This window comes from Sinocyclocheilus rhinocerous, unplaced genomic scaffold, assembly GCF_001515625.1.
Source record: "Sinocyclocheilus rhinocerous isolate Xijiao unplaced genomic scaffold, SAMN03320098_v1.1 scaffold444, whole genome shotgun sequence".
NCBI lineage: Eukaryota > Metazoa > Chordata > Actinopteri > Cypriniformes > Cyprinidae > Sinocyclocheilus > Sinocyclocheilus rhinocerous.
The window spans coordinates 1558001-1581158 of record NW_015645540.1 but is presented as its reverse complement, the minus strand read 5'-3'; the positions used below and the strand labels follow the sequence as shown (position 1 = coordinate 1581158).

General features: G+C 36.1%; 1 protein-coding gene across 1 annotated transcript in view; it reads right to left on the bottom strand.

The window, feature by feature from the left end:
- Nucleotides 1-615: 615 nt before the first annotated feature.
- The window catches only part of LOC107706377 (unconventional myosin-IXb-like), a 34339-nt gene continuing 11796 nt past the window's right edge, over nucleotides 616-23158 (bottom strand). Inside the window, exons 3-41 of the mRNA XM_016510073.1 lie at nucleotides 20438-20532; nucleotides 20109-20171; nucleotides 19890-19989; nucleotides 19483-19583; nucleotides 18626-18749; nucleotides 17970-18059; nucleotides 17636-17752; nucleotides 17331-17465; nucleotides 17115-17236; nucleotides 16509-16650; nucleotides 16229-16424; nucleotides 16063-16138; nucleotides 15832-15924; nucleotides 15494-15601; nucleotides 15264-15303; nucleotides 14505-14627; nucleotides 14196-14276; nucleotides 13987-14097; nucleotides 12536-12658; nucleotides 12286-12435; nucleotides 11383-11507; nucleotides 10831-11307; nucleotides 10410-10497; nucleotides 8259-8347; nucleotides 7988-8079; nucleotides 7582-7766; nucleotides 7291-7398; nucleotides 6995-7165; nucleotides 6525-6566; nucleotides 6315-6426; nucleotides 6155-6228; nucleotides 5773-5962; nucleotides 4092-4220; nucleotides 3906-4011; nucleotides 3688-3819; nucleotides 3316-3439; nucleotides 2196-2293; nucleotides 1249-1376; nucleotides 616-1016 (exon numbers count right to left, since the gene is read on the bottom strand). Of these exons, the coding sequence (XP_016365559.1) occupies nucleotides 754-1016; nucleotides 1249-1376; nucleotides 2196-2293; nucleotides 3316-3439; nucleotides 3688-3819; nucleotides 3906-4011; nucleotides 4092-4220; nucleotides 5773-5962; nucleotides 6155-6228; nucleotides 6315-6426; nucleotides 6525-6566; nucleotides 6995-7165; nucleotides 7291-7398; nucleotides 7582-7766; nucleotides 7988-8079; nucleotides 8259-8347; nucleotides 10410-10497; nucleotides 10831-11307; nucleotides 11383-11507; nucleotides 12286-12435; nucleotides 12536-12658; nucleotides 13987-14097; nucleotides 14196-14276; nucleotides 14505-14627; nucleotides 15264-15303; nucleotides 15494-15601; nucleotides 15832-15924; nucleotides 16063-16138; nucleotides 16229-16424; nucleotides 16509-16650; nucleotides 17115-17236; nucleotides 17331-17465; nucleotides 17636-17752; nucleotides 17970-18059; nucleotides 18626-18749; nucleotides 19483-19583; nucleotides 19890-19989; nucleotides 20109-20171; nucleotides 20438-20532 (4923 nt within the window). The 3' untranslated portion in view covers nucleotides 616-753. The remainder of the gene's footprint in view (nucleotides 1017-1248; nucleotides 1377-2195; nucleotides 2294-3315; nucleotides 3440-3687; nucleotides 3820-3905; nucleotides 4012-4091; nucleotides 4221-5772; nucleotides 5963-6154; nucleotides 6229-6314; nucleotides 6427-6524; nucleotides 6567-6994; nucleotides 7166-7290; nucleotides 7399-7581; nucleotides 7767-7987; nucleotides 8080-8258; nucleotides 8348-10409; nucleotides 10498-10830; nucleotides 11308-11382; nucleotides 11508-12285; nucleotides 12436-12535; nucleotides 12659-13986; nucleotides 14098-14195; nucleotides 14277-14504; nucleotides 14628-15263; nucleotides 15304-15493; nucleotides 15602-15831; nucleotides 15925-16062; nucleotides 16139-16228; nucleotides 16425-16508; nucleotides 16651-17114; nucleotides 17237-17330; nucleotides 17466-17635; nucleotides 17753-17969; nucleotides 18060-18625; nucleotides 18750-19482; nucleotides 19584-19889; nucleotides 19990-20108; nucleotides 20172-20437; nucleotides 20533-23158) is intronic.

Below are 23158 nucleotides of genomic sequence, written 5' to 3'. Positions count from 1 at the left end.
TTTTTTATTTTGTGATATTGGAATTGGTAACAAGAATTGTGAAATTGCAATGCATAAAATTTTTTTGATTGGACAAAAATCCTATTTTAAGCTATATATATCATTATTGTGATGGGGGGCCCTGCAATAAGTCATAGCCCCGGGGCTCTTATTAAGACCTTAGTGAGGTCTTAATGCGGCCCTGCATAGGCGTAATGGTTTTTCTACTGTACAGACCGTATATTCTATTGCCCTACACCAACCCTACCCCCTAAACCTACCCCTCACAGGAAACTTTCTGAATTTTTAGGTTTTCAAAAAACTTAATTCTGTATGATTTATAAGCTTTTGTACCCGTGGGGACCACAATTTAGGTCCCCACCGTGACACGAGTCCCCATGAGTCTGTGTGTAGTCAGGTTTAAGTCCCCACCAGGATATATAAACCAGTACACACACACACACATTTTAACCTACCAAAATGTTGCCAAGAATATAAGGAATGTTTAAATAATCACAGTAGAACATTATCGAAATTAATTATGGCTTCAAAAGTTCTTTTAAAGATACCCAAGTTTTGTTTTACAAATGTATTCTTATAAACACAACAGGACAACATTTAAGACAGCATGCATGAACCAAGCGTTTGATTTATTCCTCAAAACAAAGTGAGTGTTGATATGGTCAGAAATGGGATACCGACTGTTGCTTGAACCGTTGCAGGAAAGAAACATTTGCACAGATTTTAGAATATGTTTTTTTTGGTGTAACAATGTCAAACATCCTCATCTATAAAAGGAATGTCAAGGTCTGAAAACAGTCTCTTGCCCTGATTGCCTGCAGAAAAGGAGGCGGCGAGGGATTCTGGGACGTCTTGGCTCTGGATGACACACATGGACTGGACTCCATCTCGGCCTGAGGCAGAGTGGTTTTGGTTAAACTCTTCAGCAGGCTGTTTGCTCCCTGTTTTAGGATCCCGTGTTGGATCAGGAGGTTTAGCAGGTTTCTCTGGCTTGGAGCTGTTAAAGCCAGTGTTTGCTGAAAGAGATGCTTTGGATTAGCCACAGGACTAAATATATTAACACGAAATTGTAAAAAATTATGTAAAAGCAGCAGTGCAAACCCATGGTTAGAGAAAGAGCAGGTTAAATAACTGAAGCTCAATAACTGGCTCACCGCAAAAGCAGCAAATCCAAGCCCTCTTTAACACAGAGCATGCGGGGGCGTCCAAGCATAATGTAATTAAAATGTCCTGTACCTCAGTACTGACCTTCCGAGTTCAAACTCACAAAATGGTCTTCTAGTAGACTCTCAGAGCTGACTAATGATTCTGAGTCCATGTTCTCAGCGTCAGAGCTATCCTGTTCAAACTCAGGTAGTCTGAAGGCCAATTCGTTCCTAAACCACAAACAGAATAGGTTTTGAACTGTACAATAGAGGTACTTACTAATAATTCTTAACATTAGCACAAACTTATTCTGTGCCCCTGGACAAAAGTTACTCAGGTTTGAACATATAATCAAAATGCATGTGTGAAATGATACTACTTCACTTTAAATTAAGCATATTTTAAGCTGTGCTAGAAGACAAATAACAATTTTTAAATTATTTTCCCAGGGGCAAGAATAATTACTGAACGAAAAAATTAAATTCAATCAAAACAAAACAAAAAAAACATTCATTTCTCAACTCACTTTTCCTTCTTAATGGACTTGATTCTCTCAAGCAGGTTCTTTTCGAATTCTTTGTCCACTGAGGCGACATCTGAATGTAATTTTGGCTGCTCAAATATCTAATGGAAAATGAGATCATGAAATCATGTAAGATGAGAGCCATGAGGTGCACTCTGCAAGCTGTTATACCAAAGGGGCTAATTATTAGACTAGAAATGGCACGTACATTTAACTGATAAGGTACGTGAGGCTTTGCTACATTATGAATAGTTAGCCACAGTGTGTGGCGGGGTGTCTACAGCTATGGCGGTATTCAGAATAGCATTGCTTTTTAGGTTTATTGCTTTTACATCAGGTTTGAACATATAATCAAAATGCATGTGTGAAATGATACTACTTCACTTTAAATTAAGCATATTTTAAGCTGTGCTAGAAGACAAATAACAATTTTTAAATTATTTTCCCAGGGGCAAGAATAATTACTGAACGAAAAAATTAAATTCAATCAAAACAAAACAAAAAAAACATTCATTTCTCAACTCACTTTTCCTTCTTAATGGACTTGATTCTCTCAAGCAGGTTCTTTTCGAATTCTTTGTCCACTGAGGCGACATCTGAATGTAATTTTGGCTGCTCAAATATCTAATGGAAAATGAGATCATGAAATCATGTAAGATGAGAGCCATGAGGTGCACTCTGCAAGCTGTTATACCAAAGGGGCTAATTATTAGACTAGAAATGGCACGTACATTTAACTGATAAGGTACGTGAGGCTTTGCTACATTATGAATAGTTAGCCACAGTGTGTGGCAGAGGTGTCTACAGCTATGGCGGTATTCAGAATAGCATTGCCTTTTAGGTTTATTGCTTTTACAAAATGGTTACCAATTACTAAAATTATTAATTACACAATATTTCAGATTCATTAAGAATCATACAATCAGAATAATAAGTAACATCTTCCCACTAGAAGATACGATCCCGGACATCTAAACAGGTTTAACAGTTAGGGGTGCAGCACGGTGATATACTGTATAAAGGTGAACAGGTGTGTTACTATATTGCATATTTTAGCATAATTGGAAAAGTGGTTTTAATAATGGCATTCCATAATTTTAATGCTATAATACTAATGTTACTGTTCTTGGAGTGTGATATCTTATTTACACTACCGTTGTTAAGATTTTGAAATGCTTTTGAAAGAAGTGTCTTAGATTTACCAAGGCTGAATTTATTTAATCAAAAATACAATTTAAAACAACTGTTTTCTATTTGAATATATTTTAAAATGTAATTTATTCTTGTGATGGCAAAGCTGGATTTTTAGCAGCCATTACTCCAGTCTTCAGTGTCACATGATCCTTCAGAAATCATTCTAATATGCTGATATGGTGCTCAGAAAACGTTTCTTATTATTATCAATGTTGAAAACAATTTGCTTTTTGTGGAAACCATGATATTTTTCAGTATTCTTTGATTAATATAAAGTTCAAAAGACCGCCATTTATTTGAAACAAAAATCTTCTGTTATCTTATAAATGTCTTTACTGTCATTGTTGATCAATTTAATGCCTACTTGCTGATTCAAAACACTAATTTCTTTAAAAAAAAAAAAAAAATTAAATGGTAGTGTACATTTATCTAGTATGTGAAGTTTTTCTTACCGTGTTCTGCCTTCTGAGCTTGAGCTGATTAATGGCCATAGCTTCTGCATTTTCCAACTGCTGAATTTCTTCCATTTTCTGATTATAGCACCTTGTTTGCTCATTAATTAGAATTTCCACACAACTGCACATAAATGTTAACCATAAGGTTAATATGAGGCAATGTAGTCAAAGTTGGCAAAATGTAGGCCTTTTTACAAAATGTTGGCCAATTAACAATTAATTGTTTAATAACAATGAACAATTTAGTTGCTTACACAATGTATTTTGTATTGTACCTTTTCCGATTTTACTATCATCCATTAGCACCAAGTCAAACCAGACAAACAATCTAGTCATAAATGAACACAAATAAACCAAAATGATTCTCACAGAGTGGTCTTGTTTATATCTTTCATACTGAGAAGAGGGTCAGAAGAATCTGGGCAGCGTAGAATGCAGGGTGCAAACAGGATAGCCAGAGCGTTAGCTGACATTCGATTGTGAGCTTCCTCTTTTGCCACTCTAAATATAAAAAGAAATTACGCAAGTGGTGAGGCAATGCACAGGATGTCTAATATTCACCTTAGTCATATGCAACGGTTCCTTACTTCACAAGATGAAAAATAAGCCTTTCGAGAGTAGAGAAGTTTGAGGGAGGTAGTTCATCCAACTTTCGGTAGATAGCACGCAATTGCTCAGATGCTTCTGGCAGATCTGGAGGGGAAGAAAATGTAAAATGTGTGATTCTTTCTAACATATGTAGCACCCAAAATTGCATGTGGCCAAAAACCTACCCGCAGCATACAGGAAGTCATTGTAGAGGCTGTATGTCATAAGTGGGTCAGGTAGCTCCCGTAACCACAGTTTGACCAGGCCGGTGATTGTGTGGATGGGGTAATTGTCAAGACTGACAGCCTGTGGATCTGGGGAGATTAAAAACTTTTTATTGCATAAACGTCTAGCAGCTATTTTAAAGTGAAGTAAGCACATGACAAAGGTTGTAAAACTTAAAGGAACAGTTCACCCAAAAATGATTATCTGCTGAAAATTGGAATGGATTTTGACATCACTTGCTCCTCAATGGATCCTCTGCAGTGAATGAGTGCCGTCGGAATGAGAGTCCAAACAGCTGATAAAAACATCACAATAATCCACAAGTAATCTACACAACTCCAGTCCATCAATGAAGTATTGTGAAAAGCTGCGTGTTTGTTAGAAACAAATCCAACATTAAGGCATTGCTTTTGGCCAAAACATGACTCCATAATCCAAATAAATGCTTCCAGTGCCTCCAGTGAAAAAGTCCATCCCTTGTTATCCTCTTACATCAAAATAGAAATATTTTGTACTGTTGTAAACGGTGCTTGATCTGTGCCTATTTCTCTCCTGATTCAGACAAGGTGACTTTTTCATTGAACAAAGCAATTGTATGGATAGAGGACTTATTTTAGCCAGAAGCACCAGTCTGAAGTTAAAATACATCTCAATGATGGATTTGTTTCTTACAAACATACAGCTTTTCATTTCACAAGATGTTTATTGATTGACTGGATTATGATGATGTTTTTATCAGCTGTTTGGACTCTTATTCTGATGGCAAACATTCACTGCAGAGGATCCATTCATGAGCAAGCGATGTAATGATAAATTTCTCAAACTCATCTACATCGGAGTCAATTTTCAGTAAATTTTCATTTTTGAGTGAACTATTCCTTTAAAGGGGTCATATGATGTTGCTAAAAAGAACATTATTTTGTGTATTTGGTGTAATGAAATGTGTTTATGCGGTTTAAGTTTCAAAAAACTAGGTGCTACTCTACACTGCTCAAAACTCGCGTTTGAATCGTCAGTGTCAAATCCTTTAAATATGAAAACGTACTTACGTGAGTCAGAACTGCCGGCATTTTAGTCTAACGTTGCTCTCCCAGGATCAGTAAACAGTCCTCCATAAAATGTGCTGCACACATCTGAATATTTGGGTTGAACTGTTCTGGAACAGTGTTGTAAATACAACTTAACCACTGATTTCTAGTCGTGTCCTCTTTTGGAAGACCAAACAAAGTAGCTTCGCTTTCACAACGAAGCACACAGCGTCTTCACGACATGGCTGCAGTGTCAACAATACTACAGCGAGAATAAAAGTTATGCTTTCTTTCTTTGCGTGAACATTTGGGTGGTGTTATGCAAATCTTCCCACATCGTGACGTAGACATGTGGGGGCGTGTTAGAACGAGCCGTTTTAGGTAGGTGTGGTTGACTCTTCACTTTTATAAAGAACATCTCTTTGGATTTGAGACTTTAGTCTTTGCAACTTTACAGATCTTCTTTATGCACCAAGAGCTTGTAACACTCCAAAAGAGAAAGGAAAAATTTTAATCGCATCATATGACCCCTTTAAAAAAAAATTTACTTTAAGGAAGTACCCTCTAATTTCTGATAATGAGGTGTTAAAGAGCAATCAAATCACACTATCACCTTTCTCTAGAATGTGGTGAAGCTCTTTGGCTCGGCAGGCTGAGCCAGACTTGCGGTAGATGCCCTCTGTGTACAGTCCGTTCATTTCGACATGTACCAGCATCTTCTCCATGACAAAGGGTACAGAGTCAGCTGTGCGGACCAAGGCACAGATAGGTACACCAAAGTGGAGGGTCTGCTCACCCTCTTTCTAAATAATGGAAACATACAAATAAACTAACTATATGATCCAACACATCTTTTATTACAAATAGAAATTAAACTTCTGTCACTATCTACACTATCATGTTAGCGAGGTTGAGTAGATGATGGCAAAAATTTCACTGGGTGTATATGTGATGGAGTAATACTACATAAATTAATATATGACAGCAGTGCTCACCTTCCTGTCACAGTGACCCGTGCAATTTACAGTTATCTTGCTCAGACACTTCTTATGACACACCATTTTACAAGCTGAAACAGAAAACACAGCATAAATGAAGTACCACTGAACCCTTGTCAATTAGCATTGTTTAAGGAAAAGGATGGTGGATACTTACAGCTGCACATGAAGGCCTTTTCCATTCCCCATATGTATGAGCTGCACTGGTCACATGATTGCATTATAGTCACCTGGTATGTGCTAAATAAATGACCCAGTGGGCCATCAGGCTTACAGGCAAAACAAAAGGTTTTGGAAGAGGTGCAATAAATATTCACATCATATATTATAAATATAAACGTGTTTCTATGTCATGAAAATAACTTACACATTTATCTCTTTTAGATTTTCTTCTATTCCTCTCCTTAACCTGAAAATTAGACCGAGGGAAACATAAGCTAAATTCAAGGAAAAATGATAACTAGTTTGGGTCAGATTAATAATTTAAAAAAAAAACTTTTATGTAGCATAAAATTGGTCAAAAGTGAGAGCAAATACATTTATAAAGTTACATAACATTTAATTTGTAAAAGATTCTACAAAAAAAACATAATATTTAATATTACAGTTTTACTCTCCTTTTGATTAAATAATTGTAGCCTTGGTAAGTATAAGAAACGTTTTTCATAAACATTAGAAAATTGGATTCAACTGGGAATTGTATTTCTGTGGAAATTTAAAGTCTTCTATGGAATCCTGCAGGCCCGGATTCTTTGAGGATCTGGTGATAACTTACCTTCTCAAAAATATATTTGAGCAAAGCTAAGCTTCTGTGGCAATCTTTACAACTTAAGTTACCTTGCAAGGCTCGGTCTCCAGTCGTTTGAGCTCCCCCCTGATAAATCCATCCAGAACTGACTGAAAAAGATTTACCACCAGCGGCACCTCAGATGCTTTCTTGAGCCCTGCGAGACTGGCTACCCTCTTCTGGTAACCTGACATCAGGTCCTTATAGCCGATATTGGGATTCTTTTGGGCACAAGAAACGGATCATTTCAAAAACTTGCCAAAAAACGTAACTTTTTTTTTTTAATCTACTGCACTTGTGAAACTATGATGAGAGTAAAGTTATAGATGAGTGCAGATAAACTCACTGATATGGAGTACATGCTTTTGATGGTGTCTCTGAACTGCGTGGTGGCTAAAAAGAAGATTTTCTCCGTTTCTGAGAGTACCTTTGAGCGGGTGCTTAGATCGTTCATCTGGATTCAAAACCACACCATAAGATCAAGTATTTAAAAGTACAAAGTGATGACTAACAACAAACTATCAGGATCAGCACTATCAGGAACTAAAGAAAACATTTAGAACAACTAGGGTGTCAAATCCAAAAACCTAAATACCTTTCAAAATGCTAATGAAGAATAAACATCAACAACACAAACCTGATTTCCCAAGAACTCATCCAAATGGTGAAGTTCATTACTGTCAGTGATCTCTCTGTCCAGCGAAGCATTCCACTTCTCCTGGACACGAGTAGCTCGGCTGATTTTAATGGTGGGGTTGCGACGGGGTCCAGGAAAAGTGGCTGAGTTCTTGACACGTGGAGAATAGGAGTGAGAGCCACTGGCTTTTGGCCCGAAGAGACAGAGGTAAATGAGAGAAAAAGAGGTAAGTCATTGCAATTCGAACAAGCACTCACAACTGGTCTACTTTTTTTCAACATATCTTGTATGTATGTATGTGCTTATGTATGTATGTATGCATGCATGTATGTATTTCAAAAATACAATAAATTATTAATTTAAATATTTCTGAATGAATTAAGTGAGTCTTGGAGAATAATTTAACCTAGCTCCTCTTTTTCTGCCAATGTCTTCGCCATAGTTACATTCCCATCCTGGGGTGTCAGACGCCTTTTAAAATATTTTAGGAATCCCCGCCTACAGGATATAAACAGACATTTTTTTTTTTATAGAAATGAAAGCAACACACTTATGTATTATAAAATGTTTAAAACCGATAAAAAAACAAACAAACAAACAAAAATCACATTAGCTGTGATATTTCAAGTAAAAGCTAGAACAGCAAGGTAACATGCTGATGGAAAAGCACTGATCACCTTTCTGGTGTGCTGGACGGTGCGATTACTTCTTCACTTGTTCTTCTTGTGATTCTCATGCACCCCTCAGATTCTACAGGTGACTGGATCTGAAAGACCAAAGCATGTTGAGAGACTCCATGAGAATGATTATCATGAAACTGCAGAAAAAAAGTGGCACACTCATCCAAACCCTGAATGCTTGACAATCACTCCAATCAAAACTACACATAACAATGATGAGTTTTTAGTGTATACATCACTTTGTTACCCATAGTCCCGTCATGCATTCAGATCAGCAAACCAGCCACAGACAATTCAGGACAAAGCAAGACAACATTCAAACAGATGCAAAACAACAGTTTAGCTGACAACCATTTAGCAAAGAATGTTTTCTAACCACAATATTCACTGATAATGCAGATCGAGTGGGTTTATTTCCTCGAATTAGTGCCACCACCAACCTCCCACACTGCATTCCAAGATCCATGTTGACCTTTTTTGCTATGGGTTATGGAATTTTAGCAGTATTTCATATTGCTGTACAAAATGTGTCTTGCTAAATCTGCACAAGGCCTGACAATTATTAGTAAAATTATGAAAATTACTGTTAAATTAGTTGGCAAAGCTCTTCAGAGCCACAGTATCCACCATTGTGCGATAATTTTCTGTGATAAGTAAATAAATAAATAAATAAGAAACTAAAACCTCACAAAACAGATACTGGAGCTGTTAAAGCTTGGAGTCAATTTTCAGGAAGTGAGTGTTACAAAAAAAAAGTTAATATAAATTAATATAAAATAGAATGTGATTATGATTAAAATATTCTAGTATGTAATATTATTTATTTAAGACCCAATTAGTACTATAAAAGATGATTAAATCACCTCTATAATGATACCAATCGTTGAAGCCATACAAACATCAAAAGCATTGGCCAGTTTTAGGTATACAGAGTCAAACATTTAAAACATCTGCAAGTCGGCAATCACAACATTCTTCTTCTTACATTTATTTACTATATTCACTAATTAGCACACCTAGAAGCAGCCTCAGTGCGTGTACTGTGTTAAATGAAACAAAAAAGGTCAGAAACCAGCTTCCAGTCAGAAACATCCAAGAACAGGATCAGCCTGGTTTCCAAAGAGAAGTCTTTGAAACAATCTACATTGAGCCAATGCTGATTCTCATGGTATGTTAGCTGTTGCGTGCAAAAGCAAGGCCCCAACAGCTCGAATGGTCCCTTTGTAATTGTTGTAACTGGGTCAGTCTTTTACCACAGTCTCCAGTTCCATGCGGATACTGGACTGGTTGGGAGTAGAGGGGCTTATGGGAGTTAGGGGAAAACTCCAGTACTCCCATATCGCTTAGATCCAAATGATCTCATATCGCTTAGATCCAAATGATCCAACTTCAGCCCGCTGCGGGGACGTGCTAGCCGGCGCTTGTGTCTGAAATGCTTGCGGTTGTGAACCATAACCTATGATACGCCAACCGGTTTAGATGAGGAAAAAAAGAACGTAACCTGTACCAGCTGATCCAGTTATGTATAAACACTGTGAAATAATCAGTACAGCATCTTTGAAATTCTCTCAACATACACAACCGTACAGAGGTTTGCAGCTGGTAAGATTTTTAAAATGTTTTTGGAAGAATCTCTTACACTGATATTATTAGAACATAAAATAAATGTCTTCTATTTTAATATATTTTATGTAATTTATTCTTGTGATGGCAAAGCTTAATTTTTAGCGGCTATTAATCCTTTAGAAATCATTCTGATATGCCGATTTGAAGAAACATATTTCATATTATAAGAAAACTTTTGTGCTGCTTAATATTTTTGTGTAAACTGTATGTATTTTTTATTTCCAGGATTCTTTGATAAATAGAAGGTTTAAAAGAACAGCATTTATTTGTAATAGAAAATTTGGTAACATTATAAATGTTTTTAATGTCCCTCTTGATTGATTTAATGGGTCCTTGCTGAATAAAAGGATGCATTTCGTTCTTTAAAAAAATCTTACTGAACCAAAACTTTTGAATGGTAGTGTATACATTGGTATACATCCGCTTTGGGGGACAAGAAAAAAATGAAAGTCAATTTTTTTTTGGAGCTCTCACGACATTTTTGATTTAACAGACAGACCATAACTAATTTTTAAACAGTACCTCATTTTTGGATGATGAGGATGAGCTGTCCGACTCTGAAGAACTCATTCTGGACACATTATCCAGGGACTGGGAAATGCCACATTTCCTATCATATAAGAAATAGTAACAAATAAATAAGGAATAATGTACTATCAGCCAGTCATTACTGCATGAAAAACTTTGGCAGGGTGAAAATTTGTGTTAATGACCAACTGAATATACATCATTACATGGCTGATTAAGAGATAGATTATGAGACATAAAACATTGATGATATTTTCAGGTACATCAGTCAAATATACAGTTTAGTGGTTATACAAAAATAACCGATTTATTAACACGCATTCCAGAGAGTCACATAATAAAAAAAAAAAAACATAAAAAGGAGTTTTTACTTATAAGTCTTTATTTAAAAAAAAATGACCAAAACAAAACTCACCGTAAACCCGATTTTCTCAGGCTTTGAAGTCGTAGCATCTCAGCACTGACGTTCTCCATATGTGCTACTTCCCTCCTCCTCTCCTTCCATTTCTCAGGCATCTCCTTCAACCTGGTTGTCCTGTTGTGACATTGTAAGTGTACATTATTTTGAGTTTCATCAGAACCACTTTGGCTCATGTTCAGTGGAAGAGACACAGGCCGAGGGAGGCCTGCAGGAGATGGTTGTCTTTCTTTATTGCCAATATAGCCTTTATCATCTTGAACGAGTTGATCCTCATTGATGCTGAGTTGCTTTGTGATTCTAGTCGGATGTATTGTGACCTTAGGCTTGGTCCCTGTGTTTGACTGCGGGCTCAGTTCCTCTGTCTTCTTTCGTTCAGGTGTGCGGGATTCATCAGGTAGTGGAGGTTGTGGCTTTGGCAGACTTGGCTTCTTTTCCTCAGTCTTGTTCAAATGGCCCAGCTCTGTCTGAGATCTGAAAGAAAGATCAAAATGACTAAAATTGTTTTACCTAGAAGTAAAAAAACACTCAAAGGTAACTTGGACTTACATTTGCGCTTTGAGATTTTCTCGCTTCTTCAGATATTCAGCTTTCTCCTTGGACCTTCGCCATGCAGTCTGGATCACAATAGCTGCTCTGCTTCGGTATGTCTCCCGCAAATAACGCCACGATCGCTGAGGGATGAGAGAGGAAACATCTGCTCAGGTACATTTTCATTTATTGCCGAGTTTCCCAACCAGGTCCACAAACCGTTTGAGCCTCATGACGATTAAAAATGTAAATAAATTACGCAATAATGTAAAACAGCATTACATAAAATGAGAACATTTCATTGGAACATCTCTGTCTAACACAGGATGAGACTTAAACACCATTGGTTTGTTTAAAACAAAGAGAAAGACTACATTTTAAATGCATACACAACTGTTCAAAAGTTTGGGATGGTAAGAGTTTTTTTTTATGATTTTGAATGAAGTCTCTTATGTTCACCAAGAATGCATTTATCAGATGTACAGTAAAAACAGTAATATTATTAAATAATACTACAATTTAAAATTACAGTTTTCTTTTTTAAATGTAATTTATTCCTGTGATGCAAAACTGAATCACATGATACATCAGAAATCATTTGAATATGCAGATTTGGTGCTCAAGAAACGTTTCTTATTATTATCAGTGCTGAAAACAGCTGTGCCGTTTCATTGATTTGTGCAAACCATTATACATTTTTTCAGGATTCTCTAATGAAAATAAAGTTGAAATGCAAAGTGGAAATCTTGTGACATTTTTGATCAATTTAATGTGTCCTTGCTAAATAAAGTATTTATTCATTTTAAAAAATCTTACTGACACCAAATTTTTAAAGGTTATTTTATTTATTATATTTATTTAAAGGTTAGAATATTACTTGGCTATTACTAGACAACCCCTGGCCAACCAAACAAATAGTACCTGTATGGTTATAATTCCTTCCCTCTCGCGCAAATATTGTTTCCTCATCAAACAGGAACGGAACCATCTCTGCAGGATGATGATGCTCCTCATTACTTCTTTATGAAGGGCTTCTTGAAGTATTTGTCTTTCTGACTCTTTCAAGAACACCTGTGCACATAGTTTGATAGTCAGTCATGGAAAGTTGTATCTGAATGACAAAATGCAGATTGTGAGTATTTCTTTAGTGAAGAGTGTAAGTGAAATAAACCTTGGTTCGGCCAATCTGAAAACTAGAGCTGGGTAATCCCATTTTGGTCAGCAGGTTGGTGATGTCCTGTTGAGGTGTTGATATTTCCTTTGGCAGCAGCACTCTGAACTGATCTGTAAACTCCTGCAGTGACATTGTTAAATACGACATGTCTTGTATGCATTCATGGTTACAAAATGTATAACTAATATTAATGGAATAGTTCACTCAAAAGAGTTTGTTTCTTCATCGGAACAGATTTGGAGAAATTTAGCATTACATCACTTGCTCACCAATGGATCCTCAGAATGACAGCATATTACGAGCAAAATGTGTGTCCATAATCCATATTAACGCTTCCTCCAATTACAAAATGGTTTGGGATCCATCCCCTGTTGTCCTCTTACATCAAACATCCATCAACATATTTGTTTAGAACTGTTTTGGACTGTTTTCGCTTGTAAACGGTGCTTAATCTATGTATATTTCTCTCCTGATTCAGACAATATTACTTTTTCACTGGAGAAAGCAATATTATGGATAGAGGACTTGCATTTTAGCCGGAAGCAGCATTGGATAGCTGGCCAATCAGAGCACACATCGCTTTTTCAGACCGATTAGTTTTGTAAAAATCGACGCGTTTCAGAAGGCGGGGCATACAGGAGAAACAATAATGTACAGTATGTGGAAAATAATGTGTTTTTTTAACTTTAAACCGCATAAACACATTTCATTACACCAAATACACAAAATAATGTTCTTTTTAGCAGCATCATATGACCCCTTTAAGGTTAAAAACGTCTTAATGATGGATTTGTTAATTACAAACACACAGCTTTTTGCTTCATAAGACGTTAATTGATGGACTGGAGTCGTGTCAATTACTTGTTTTTATCAGCTGTTTGGACTCTCATTCTGACGACACAGCAAGAGAAATGATACATTTCTCCAAATCTTTTCCAATACAAAAACAAACTCATCTACATCTCGGATGGCCTGAATAAACTTCCAGCAAATTTTCATTTTTGGGTGAACAGGGTTATTAATCAATGAAAACAAATTAAGCAATCAAATTAACCTTAAAAAAAATTTGCAAATATCAATATCTGCTGAGAAGTCTTCAAATGAAAAAGAAACTAGGAACATTATTTTAGCAGACGAGTAAAGCATTAAATAGACATTAAAAAAAAAATCAATATATGCCTATTACTGGCATACAGTCCACTACAAACCATTTTGTAATTGTTTATTAATCTATCCCTTTTTAATGCTTTTAATCTTCTCAATGTTTTTAATTAATTAATTAATTTATTCAATAAAACTAAATGCCATATTAGTACATTTATGTAAGGGTCAAGGGACATAAACAAATTGGTTATTTAAGCAGTTAGTTAAAAATTACTTTAAAACTGTATTAAATTAAGAGCCCTAATTAACAATTATTAATTAAAAAGCAATCCATGTTACATTACCTTGAAGGTGAATTTGGCTCCATACCCAGACCTCCTTATCCGAACTGTCTGTAGCATGCCTGTGTACCTCAGCTGCTGAAGGACTAGAGCATCATCAAAGTGCATTTCCCTCTGTAAACACATTCACCAACATATATAAAGAACAATGATCCTTGGCCTAATACATCAAATGGATGAATCGCAAAACTTACAAGAGCTCTCTTCCATACCTTATCACCATTTGATCTGATACAGCGGACAAAGAATGGTTCTGCTTTCCTCAGGGTTTCCAACAGCTTGCTTAGTGATGCCTGGACAGTTTAAAACATGAAAGCATGTGACTCATTGTGTCGTCCATCAGCATCCATTAAACCCTTGCAAATCATATCAAAACCTCCCCACAGCTTAGGGGGTCTGAACCTTTTATCTAATTTACAACTACCACAAAAGAGGCTTTCACACAGAGATGGAACAAACCGATCTATAAGCCCTCTGATGAAGGAGCTTATGCTTTCCACACTAAGATAATAATATTGAACCTGGAACTGAGCACTGATGCTTGGAGGTTTCTTCTTGGTGTGTAGATGGAGCAGCGACCTGGTCGCCCGATTGTGCTGCGTCAGGCCCATAATGAACTTCAGAGAGTGTGAATCTATGAGATTCTGTACAGAAAACATTTAGTACAATCTCTCATATTTTAAACCAAGGAAAAATAATACACATGTATTGCACAGTAAAATATACATTTTCTTTTATGTTTTCTGAAGTGAGTCTCGCCCATGTACAACTTTGGATATACCGGAACTGAATTTATTCCTTATAATTCTACAATAATTCACATAAATCTTGTGATCTAAAGGCATCTAAAACATTTTTAAAATATGTTTTATTATATAACAAATATTTATATAAAAATATGATAATATAAAAACAGAAATATTGTGGGAAAAAAAAAATCACAGTTTAAAATAACTGTTTTCTATTTTAATATATTTGTGCATATTTTGTTCTGTAATGGCAAAGCTGCATTTTCAACAGCCATTACTATGTGTGTGTGTGCGCGTGTGTGTTTCTGAAATACTTGACATTAGCTTTGTAGACAAATATAAATTGTGACTATGTATGACTTTGAATAGTAAACTAACTTTTTTTTTGTTATTCAATGAGCTGGACAGCCAACAAGTATCAAGCGTACATGGGCACTCCTTCGGTATGGTTTAAAAATAGCATCCTAAATGGTACCTCATAAAGTTGCCTTAGCAAAAACTACTACAACAAGTTTTGATGAATTAATTTACCTTAGGAATAAGCTGCTTGTGTCTGTTTGGCCTGTTCTTCCTAGATAGTGGTAACATACAATTAAGATTTTGATTGAAAATATTAAGATTTTGAAGAGAAAAAAACAAAACAAAAAGGACAGAATATTTCAGTTGATTTTTTCAAATTAAATTACACATAAGCACAAGCTGAAACAGAGAGCAGTGGTGCCGCCACAGACAGATGGTCACAGAACATGTGGCCCACTCACTGAAAGAAGAGACGAGACTTCCTCACAGAAATTGTGGATAGATGCAACTTTTGAGGAACTTCACCACCAAACTGCTTAAGGGATTGGAGGACTTTGGCATGCAATTCCCTGATTGAACCCAACCCCAAATCAGAAATGTTTAGAAAGGAGATAAATACTACAAACACAATAAAAGAAAGACAGTATACAGCTGAAATTAGTCAGTCCAAACACCCATTTCACAATGAATCCAGTGAAAAAGGAAATCAGTTAGACTCTTAATTCACAGGAGAAAATCATCATCAGATGTAGAAGAATCCAAGCCTGGTATAAAGATCCTTGAGTGATGGTGAACTTACTTCTTATTTTCAAAAGTTGCAAAAATGTCCTCAAAGGCTTCGAGTGGACCCTCTTCAGACCGATCAAAAGAAAAGTCAATCAAAGACCCCTGACTGTGTAGAAATCGAAATGCATTTATGAGCAGTTAAATGGCCATTTGTATAGATATAAAACAAACACTGTTATTTGCCATAAATCCACTGCTCCATCAAGACGCCACAAATCTACAGGAACTAATCCAGTCCATTTACCTCTTTAGCCTATCTACCACAGTGCTAGGTCTCTTCATTTCCCCAAGAGAGCGCCTGGAGTAGCGCCTGACCTGATCTGATATGGAAACAAGCATGTTAAAATCAATGGTAATCCACTTATGTAAGCTTTAAGTAAAAAGGTGTTAGCAGATCGCATAAATGTTACCTGGATGTTTTTCTGCCCAGCTTTGTCCAGCCTCGTTAAACACAGCCAGGGTGCGTATCGTGGCCCTAAGGATGCCCCACCTGAACACAGCCACTGGATTAGCCCCGATCAGCTGCCGCAGGTAACTGCACTCACTACTACGAAGCAATGCAACAATATCCGGCCTCATGTGGTCTGTGTTCTTCTCTCTGAAGTCCTATAGGGCAGGAACATCACAAAGGCCGTTTAGTATTGTGTTCCCACCATTGATAAAAAATCGTTTCAGGGTCTTTTCCTTTACCTTTATCTGGTATTTGACCTTGCCAGCAAAATGCCGGATAACAAAAGCTGGTTCCCGGACTGGGGTCTGCACAAAGAACGGGTTGTCCTGGTGCTGCTGCTTAAACTTCTCTAGTAGAGTGCTGTCTGTGGCTTGAGGAAAACTAAAGAGGGAATAACTCAGAATATTAACTACTGGACCACTAGAAACCCCATAAAAAGATATTATGAGAGAAGGCTTAACAATTCATATTCTGTACTATCCATACTAAATTGTTTGCAAGATACAATTCAAGTAGTGGATCAGAAGATAATGTACCTTTTTTCAGTGGATTTTCACAGTGTGCACATGCTTTTAAAAGTATTTAATATATATGAGAGTATTTTTTGTATTTGTTTGGAAACAAAATCTTAAAAAGCGCAATTTTTTCCATTAAGAGGAACTAATATTCTATTAGTCTATAAGCCTTTTTTTGCAAAGTAGATTCTAAATGTTTAATTTAAGAATTAAAGCACAGTAAAATTAAGTAACTGCACTTTACACTAAAGGAAATGACATTTTATGCACCAATATTACAGTGCATACAGTAGTACTAAAAAGCCATTCTTTATGGGATTCTTAACTCACTTGCTCTCCTCATCCAGCAGATAAAACAGCCCGGTGGGTTTCTTGCTGAAGAGACTGATGCAGCCAATGTTGTCAGGGTAGTCAATATTGTGCCATATGATTCCATCTGCCATGTACTCTTCCTAAATCACAATGCAAGCTTGAGGCATATGCTGCAGAAATTCCCGTCCACAATTAGAGGAGACATCAAAGTACAACTCAGACATCAGAACTCACTTGTTCAAGCTTAAATATGCGCTGATTGCAGTAATACTGTAGTTGTTCATTGGCATAATTAATGCAGAACTGTTCGAAACTGTTCGTCTTGAAATCTTCAAATCCAAATATGTCCAGGACACCAATGGATAGGCACTGTGAGGAAGAGAATATTTTATAAAATTCAATGTCTAAGCAGATGCTTTCAGTTTGCCACCAGCTGAATGGATCAAGTCAAGTCCTTCCATATAAACTGCATATGTTATATGTAAATAAAATATAACATATAAACAAATACATTAAATGTATAAATTAAGGATTCATACCGGGACAGACTCTTCCAAATCTCTCTTGTTAAGTAGAGCATGGTTGATTCGCAGGACAATCCAGTCGAACAGGGCACTGTACAGAGATTTGGCCATAGAGTCTCTGGCAGTGATGGCCTGAAGACAACAGTTTCAGTATGAGGTCAACAGATTCTTAGAGTACAGAAATGTAGAAAGACAAATGGAGAGGATAGAGCGGCCTCTTCAAACAGATGACTTCACACATAAAGTATGCGAGATATGCATTAAACACATGACTAGTCAATGGAATGGATGGTACAGAGTAGACAAATGTCAATATATGTACCACCTAACACATAAAAGATGAAGTTACCTCACTGAGGCTATAAGGCAGGATCAGCGTGTCATTAGCAGTCATTGCTTTCCTAGTAGTCAGTGCTTCCACAAGCAGCTCCACTTTAACCTGTAATTGAACAGAAATGATATAAAAAAAGCTTTCAAACAGAGTATGACAGGAATTTGTCACCTGATCTAACAGACTTTCACAGATTGTGAAATCCTTTAAATGACTATTCCAAATAACAACTCAAGAAGTGCGAAATGGGTAAGCCGGGATTCCAATTGGAAAATCTGAAAGCCAATTGTGAAGAATCTAAAAGGAAAAAAACCTGCTAAGAGTCCTCTAAAAATCATAATCCAATTGGTTAAATCAAAATTATTAAAGGGTTTTTTTATTCTACAATGTCTTGAATATGATATGTGAATGCATATTTGGGTTTCGGTTAGTAATGATGATGGCATTTCTTTGCCATGTAGTTGTGGTGACCCAGTTAATTAATAGATGTCACTGCACAGTATTTCCAAAGAACTGGGGGGTGAGGTTTACTGTTGAGTATTACTATTTAAAGTAATTCTGTTTCTGTGCTGTATACCACAAATGAATAGAAAAAAACTTTGAACCAGTAGGAGGGACAGACGTTCAGCCTCTTGTAGTGAATTTATATTGAACACTAAAGTAGCCAGTGGTACCTTAAGAAGGTCAGAGATAGCAGAAAGGACACGATCTGGCCCAACTTTAAGCCCCTCGCCAACAACTTTTGGCTCATACGTCACATTTCCCAGGTATAGAATGGCAGAGAGCACAGAGAATATCCTGAAAAAGACCATCAATAATTGAACTACAATAAATATGAAGTATATTTATAAAATATATTTACTTCCTTTGCAAGGCAATTCCTTAAAGAATTACATGTCCAAAAAACATACTGCAATGGAATGTTTGGTAATGGTTTTTAGGTAACAAATCAAATTGAATGACACATGGGAATAGATCTTGGATAATTTAACAAGTTCCTATTTTGTCTAAATAATTATATTTCTAACACTGTATAAATAATTATTAGTTACCAGATTTATATAACCAGAACATTTGCATACGGAAACACTGCTGTTCCTTGGAAGACAGCTCAGAATGATTTAAATGTGTCAGGTCTGACGTTGCAGTATTGCATTCTGTCGTCATGGCAAAAAGAGCACAGTGCATATTGAAAGGTTTGATATATTTTCCCACCCCGTGACAAGCACAGACTTGTACCAGAGCAGAATTTTTCATTTGTTAGTCATGCACACAGCTGGTAAATTTTCTGTAGTGTGACTTTATCCCTCTAGGGCAAACTAATTAGACATCATAAATCTTATTTATACTTCTGTATATATATATATACACATACATATATAAAGTACAGTTCAGTGTAAATGTAATGGTTCTAACAGAGCTAAATAAATATTACAGATTAAGCAAAATCCAAAAATGAGGCAACTGCACTTACACAAATAATTTTCTCATCACCATCATATTATTTTACTTGAAATTGCTTCTCACTTACTGCTTTTTGGTTGGAGGCAGAAAACCAACCATCTCCATGGCCTGATGAAGTCTCCTGAATTCATGCTTCATTTCTGCTTGATCCTCCGAAATTGGGATTTCCTGTGAGGGGCAGAAGAGTGAAGAATTAATGGAATAAAACTGTTGACATACAGTAAGTAATAATAAATAGCAATATAAATAAAATGGACAGGTCAGCCCAGAAAATATAGTCTTGAAAGAATTTGATTATTACAGTGTCTTATCAGGAAAACAAAACTGAAAAGCTCAAGAAGAATTCTCCATTTGCCCTCCGTTTCATCTCACTATTGCTCAAAAGACAATCGAGAGCATCATGAACACTAAATGAAACTATAATGGCTTTATTAGGGAAAACTGATTGTCTGTGATGGCTGTTCTGAGAGTTACTTCTTTGAGGTAGTGGTATTCTTCAGGACGCAGGAGCTTGAACTCATCTTTCTCCTCTTCTGAGGCTCCAATCAAAAGGTAGTAAAAAACATGGTAATTCCTGAAGGTCAGATTACAAACAGACATGGAATGTATGTTGATGTGATACATTTTTCACATCTCCAACACTTTCAATTCAAATGTAAAATGAATAAAGATAATTGTTTTCCATTTTTTTACCTTTCAGTTTTTCCTCTGGACACTAGGCGGCATTTCTCCAGTAAGTATTTCTCAACAACAGCCCTAAAACATTGAGCAAACAGTATTAGGAATTTTAGATCAATTCAGATCAACGTCATGCAATTTTGGGGGTTTTTCTGCCAACTTTTTGAAAAGATAGGGAATGAGATCAACAAATGTTGTATGGTGGATATGAACATGAATTATTAGGATTACATAATATTTATAAATAAACATTATCCTCATAATATAAAATACATTAGATGATGAGAAGCTGTGGGAGTTCTGGTGTGTGATGTCAAATGGGCAGAAGTACACAGATGACTCACCCTCTCACAACGCCACTCTCCAGATAATTCACTTGAATGAACTTCCCAAAGCGGCTTGAGTTGTTGTTGTATGCTGTTTTAGCATTTCCAAAGGCCTGAGGAACCCCGAAAAGGAATGCATCAGATAGGCAAATTGTTTTAAGCTGACTTTCATGAATGTTGACAGACAACTCTTGTGTTGAGGCAAAGATGGTGGCCTAACTTAATCAGTTCAACTAGCCTTTAAAACCTGTCGAACAGACAAGCTGTGTCTGAAACCACAGCCAACAGCCTCCCATTTCTGACATTAGAATATTACTATTATTAGTTGCTCAAACCATAGCATGTAGGTTGTCATAGATTGCAAGAAAAAAAAAAAAAAAACATTTAGTGGGCAACACAGAACTACTTTTATCTCACCCACAGGCATCACAAACAAATGAACACATCTATCTTAGATGGCTTGTTGCCCAGTTTGATTTGTTTGTTGATGTAGTTAATGCTGATATATGTGTAATTTTACCCATGCTAAAATGCTTCCTCCAATTCCAGTTAAAAACAATAGTTCACCAAAAAATGAAAAATCTGTCATCATTTATTCAACCATGTCATTTAAAACTCAAATTAAGATGTTTTGAAGAATCTCTGAACCACTCTTTTTGATACAATAAAAACAGATTGTAGGGACTATCAAGCTCCAAAATGGACAAAAAACATAAAAGTACTCAAAATTACTTATTTGCTACATTCAAGTCTTATGAAGTCATATGATAGCGGTGTGAAAAACAGACCAAAATTTAAGTCATTATTCAGTTAACATATTGCTCTCTGTTTTTTTCCAGAACAATGGCAGATAATGGGAGTTTTTGAAATTATATTTGATATATTGTTTTGTGCCACAAGAAATTACACACTGCAGTTTTTAAGCAAAATTTTCTGTAGACAGATATTGGCGTGTAACATGTAATGACAGGCTTGCACACCGCACTCTATTGATTCTCAATATGTGCATACTTTCAACAGGATCTCTACCATTACCATCATTCAGGACTTTTTTCCTGTTGTAAACTTAGTTTTTTTTTTCCTTGTTCCACTTCCATGTTCAAAGGAAAATAAATACTGAGGAAACACATGAATAGAAAGAAAACTGAATGAGATGTTACATCTGTCAGTTGTTATGTTTTTATCAGCTGGCCTGAAAGAGCCTGTCATGACATGTTGGCGTACGCCGACTCGTTCTGTATTCTGATAAAGCCAACGCCCAGCGCTTCTACATATGAAACAGAAAAATTCAGAGTTAGAAGCTCAACAATGAGGCCAAGATCAGGCCTAACACTGCTGTACATCTTCAACAGCTGCTAGGTGTGCTTCCCACAGAGCTCTCTCGTATCCCTTTCGCACGGGAGAAGTAAAAGGACAAAGGTCACAAGCACACTCCTCAGATGCACCTTTAATGACTATCAAATGAAACTGAAAACTGAATTGCAGAAACTCTCAATATCAAAGTTCAGTAAAAGTGAGAGTAAAATTCAGTGCAAGTGCAACAAATTTTATTCTCAAGACGTGACATGACCCAGTTCTTTGTGACCCATTTTTGTTTCTCAAAAACATCTGTTCCATATATTTTCAACAGTAACTGGATTTTTTACATTTTCGAAAAAAAAAAGCTGCAGATGGTTGCTAATGATTTTGGGATATTGTTAAGCAGATGCTAGCGTGGTCTTGGTGGTTGTTACCTTACCTCAAATGAGTCTCTATGATATTCTGATTCCTACATATGGCTTGGGTTCCTCCTTTATTGCAAGGGATATTTTTTTTCTAGCATCTTATCATCTACCAAACTACTACTAAATCATAAGTCATTTAAAAATCTCTTCAATAAGTTACATGATTTAAGACATAATTTATCATGTCCATAGTGTAATCTTGCAGCTGAAGTTTAATACAAACATTTAAGGATTTATTCTAACCCTAAATATGAGCAGTTAAAAAATGATTCTTTCCTTATAATGCCCATAATTTCCATAATGTAAAACCACAACATATATCCCATCTTACCTTCCTGGTTCTATTTAAAAAAATATAGGCCTTATCTTTTCTTATTTTGTTACATAAGAGAGGCCAGTATACAGGACTCTCTTTTTAAAACAAGACTAATTTCATAGCATTTTTCGAATATGTATGAACACCTAAATATCTAATGAAAAACTCTTTCGGTGAGGAAAGCTGTACAATTCCAATATCTGCCCAAAGGCTAAGCTGTATGAACCAAAACATAAAACACAATTATCACGGTGGTGGAGTCTCTCAACTGATGCATAATAGATAAACAGCACCATGTGTAAATAACACTATCAGACAAACAATATGCATATTGTTGTGAGGGGTGCAAGTGAATGCAATGCACAAAGGCCTCTATGAAACAGTGAAGTGGGATACAGGGACAGGTGTTATTAATTCAACAAAGCCAAAGGAGGATAACAGAACTCAGTAAAATGAAGCAACGCTTATTTGTACTAAGTAGTATCTAAGCACTACCAAGTTTGCGTATTTTTATATTTATATTTTCAGGATTTTTGGATGAATAGAAAGTTCAAAAGAACAGCATTTATTTGAAATACATTCTTTTCTGTATCATTGTCAAATAAATGTCTTAAAGGGGTGGTTCACTGGTTTTTTTCTAGGCTTGATTGTGTTTATGGGGTGCAGTCTAACATGTGTTAATGCTTAGTTTTTTAAAAA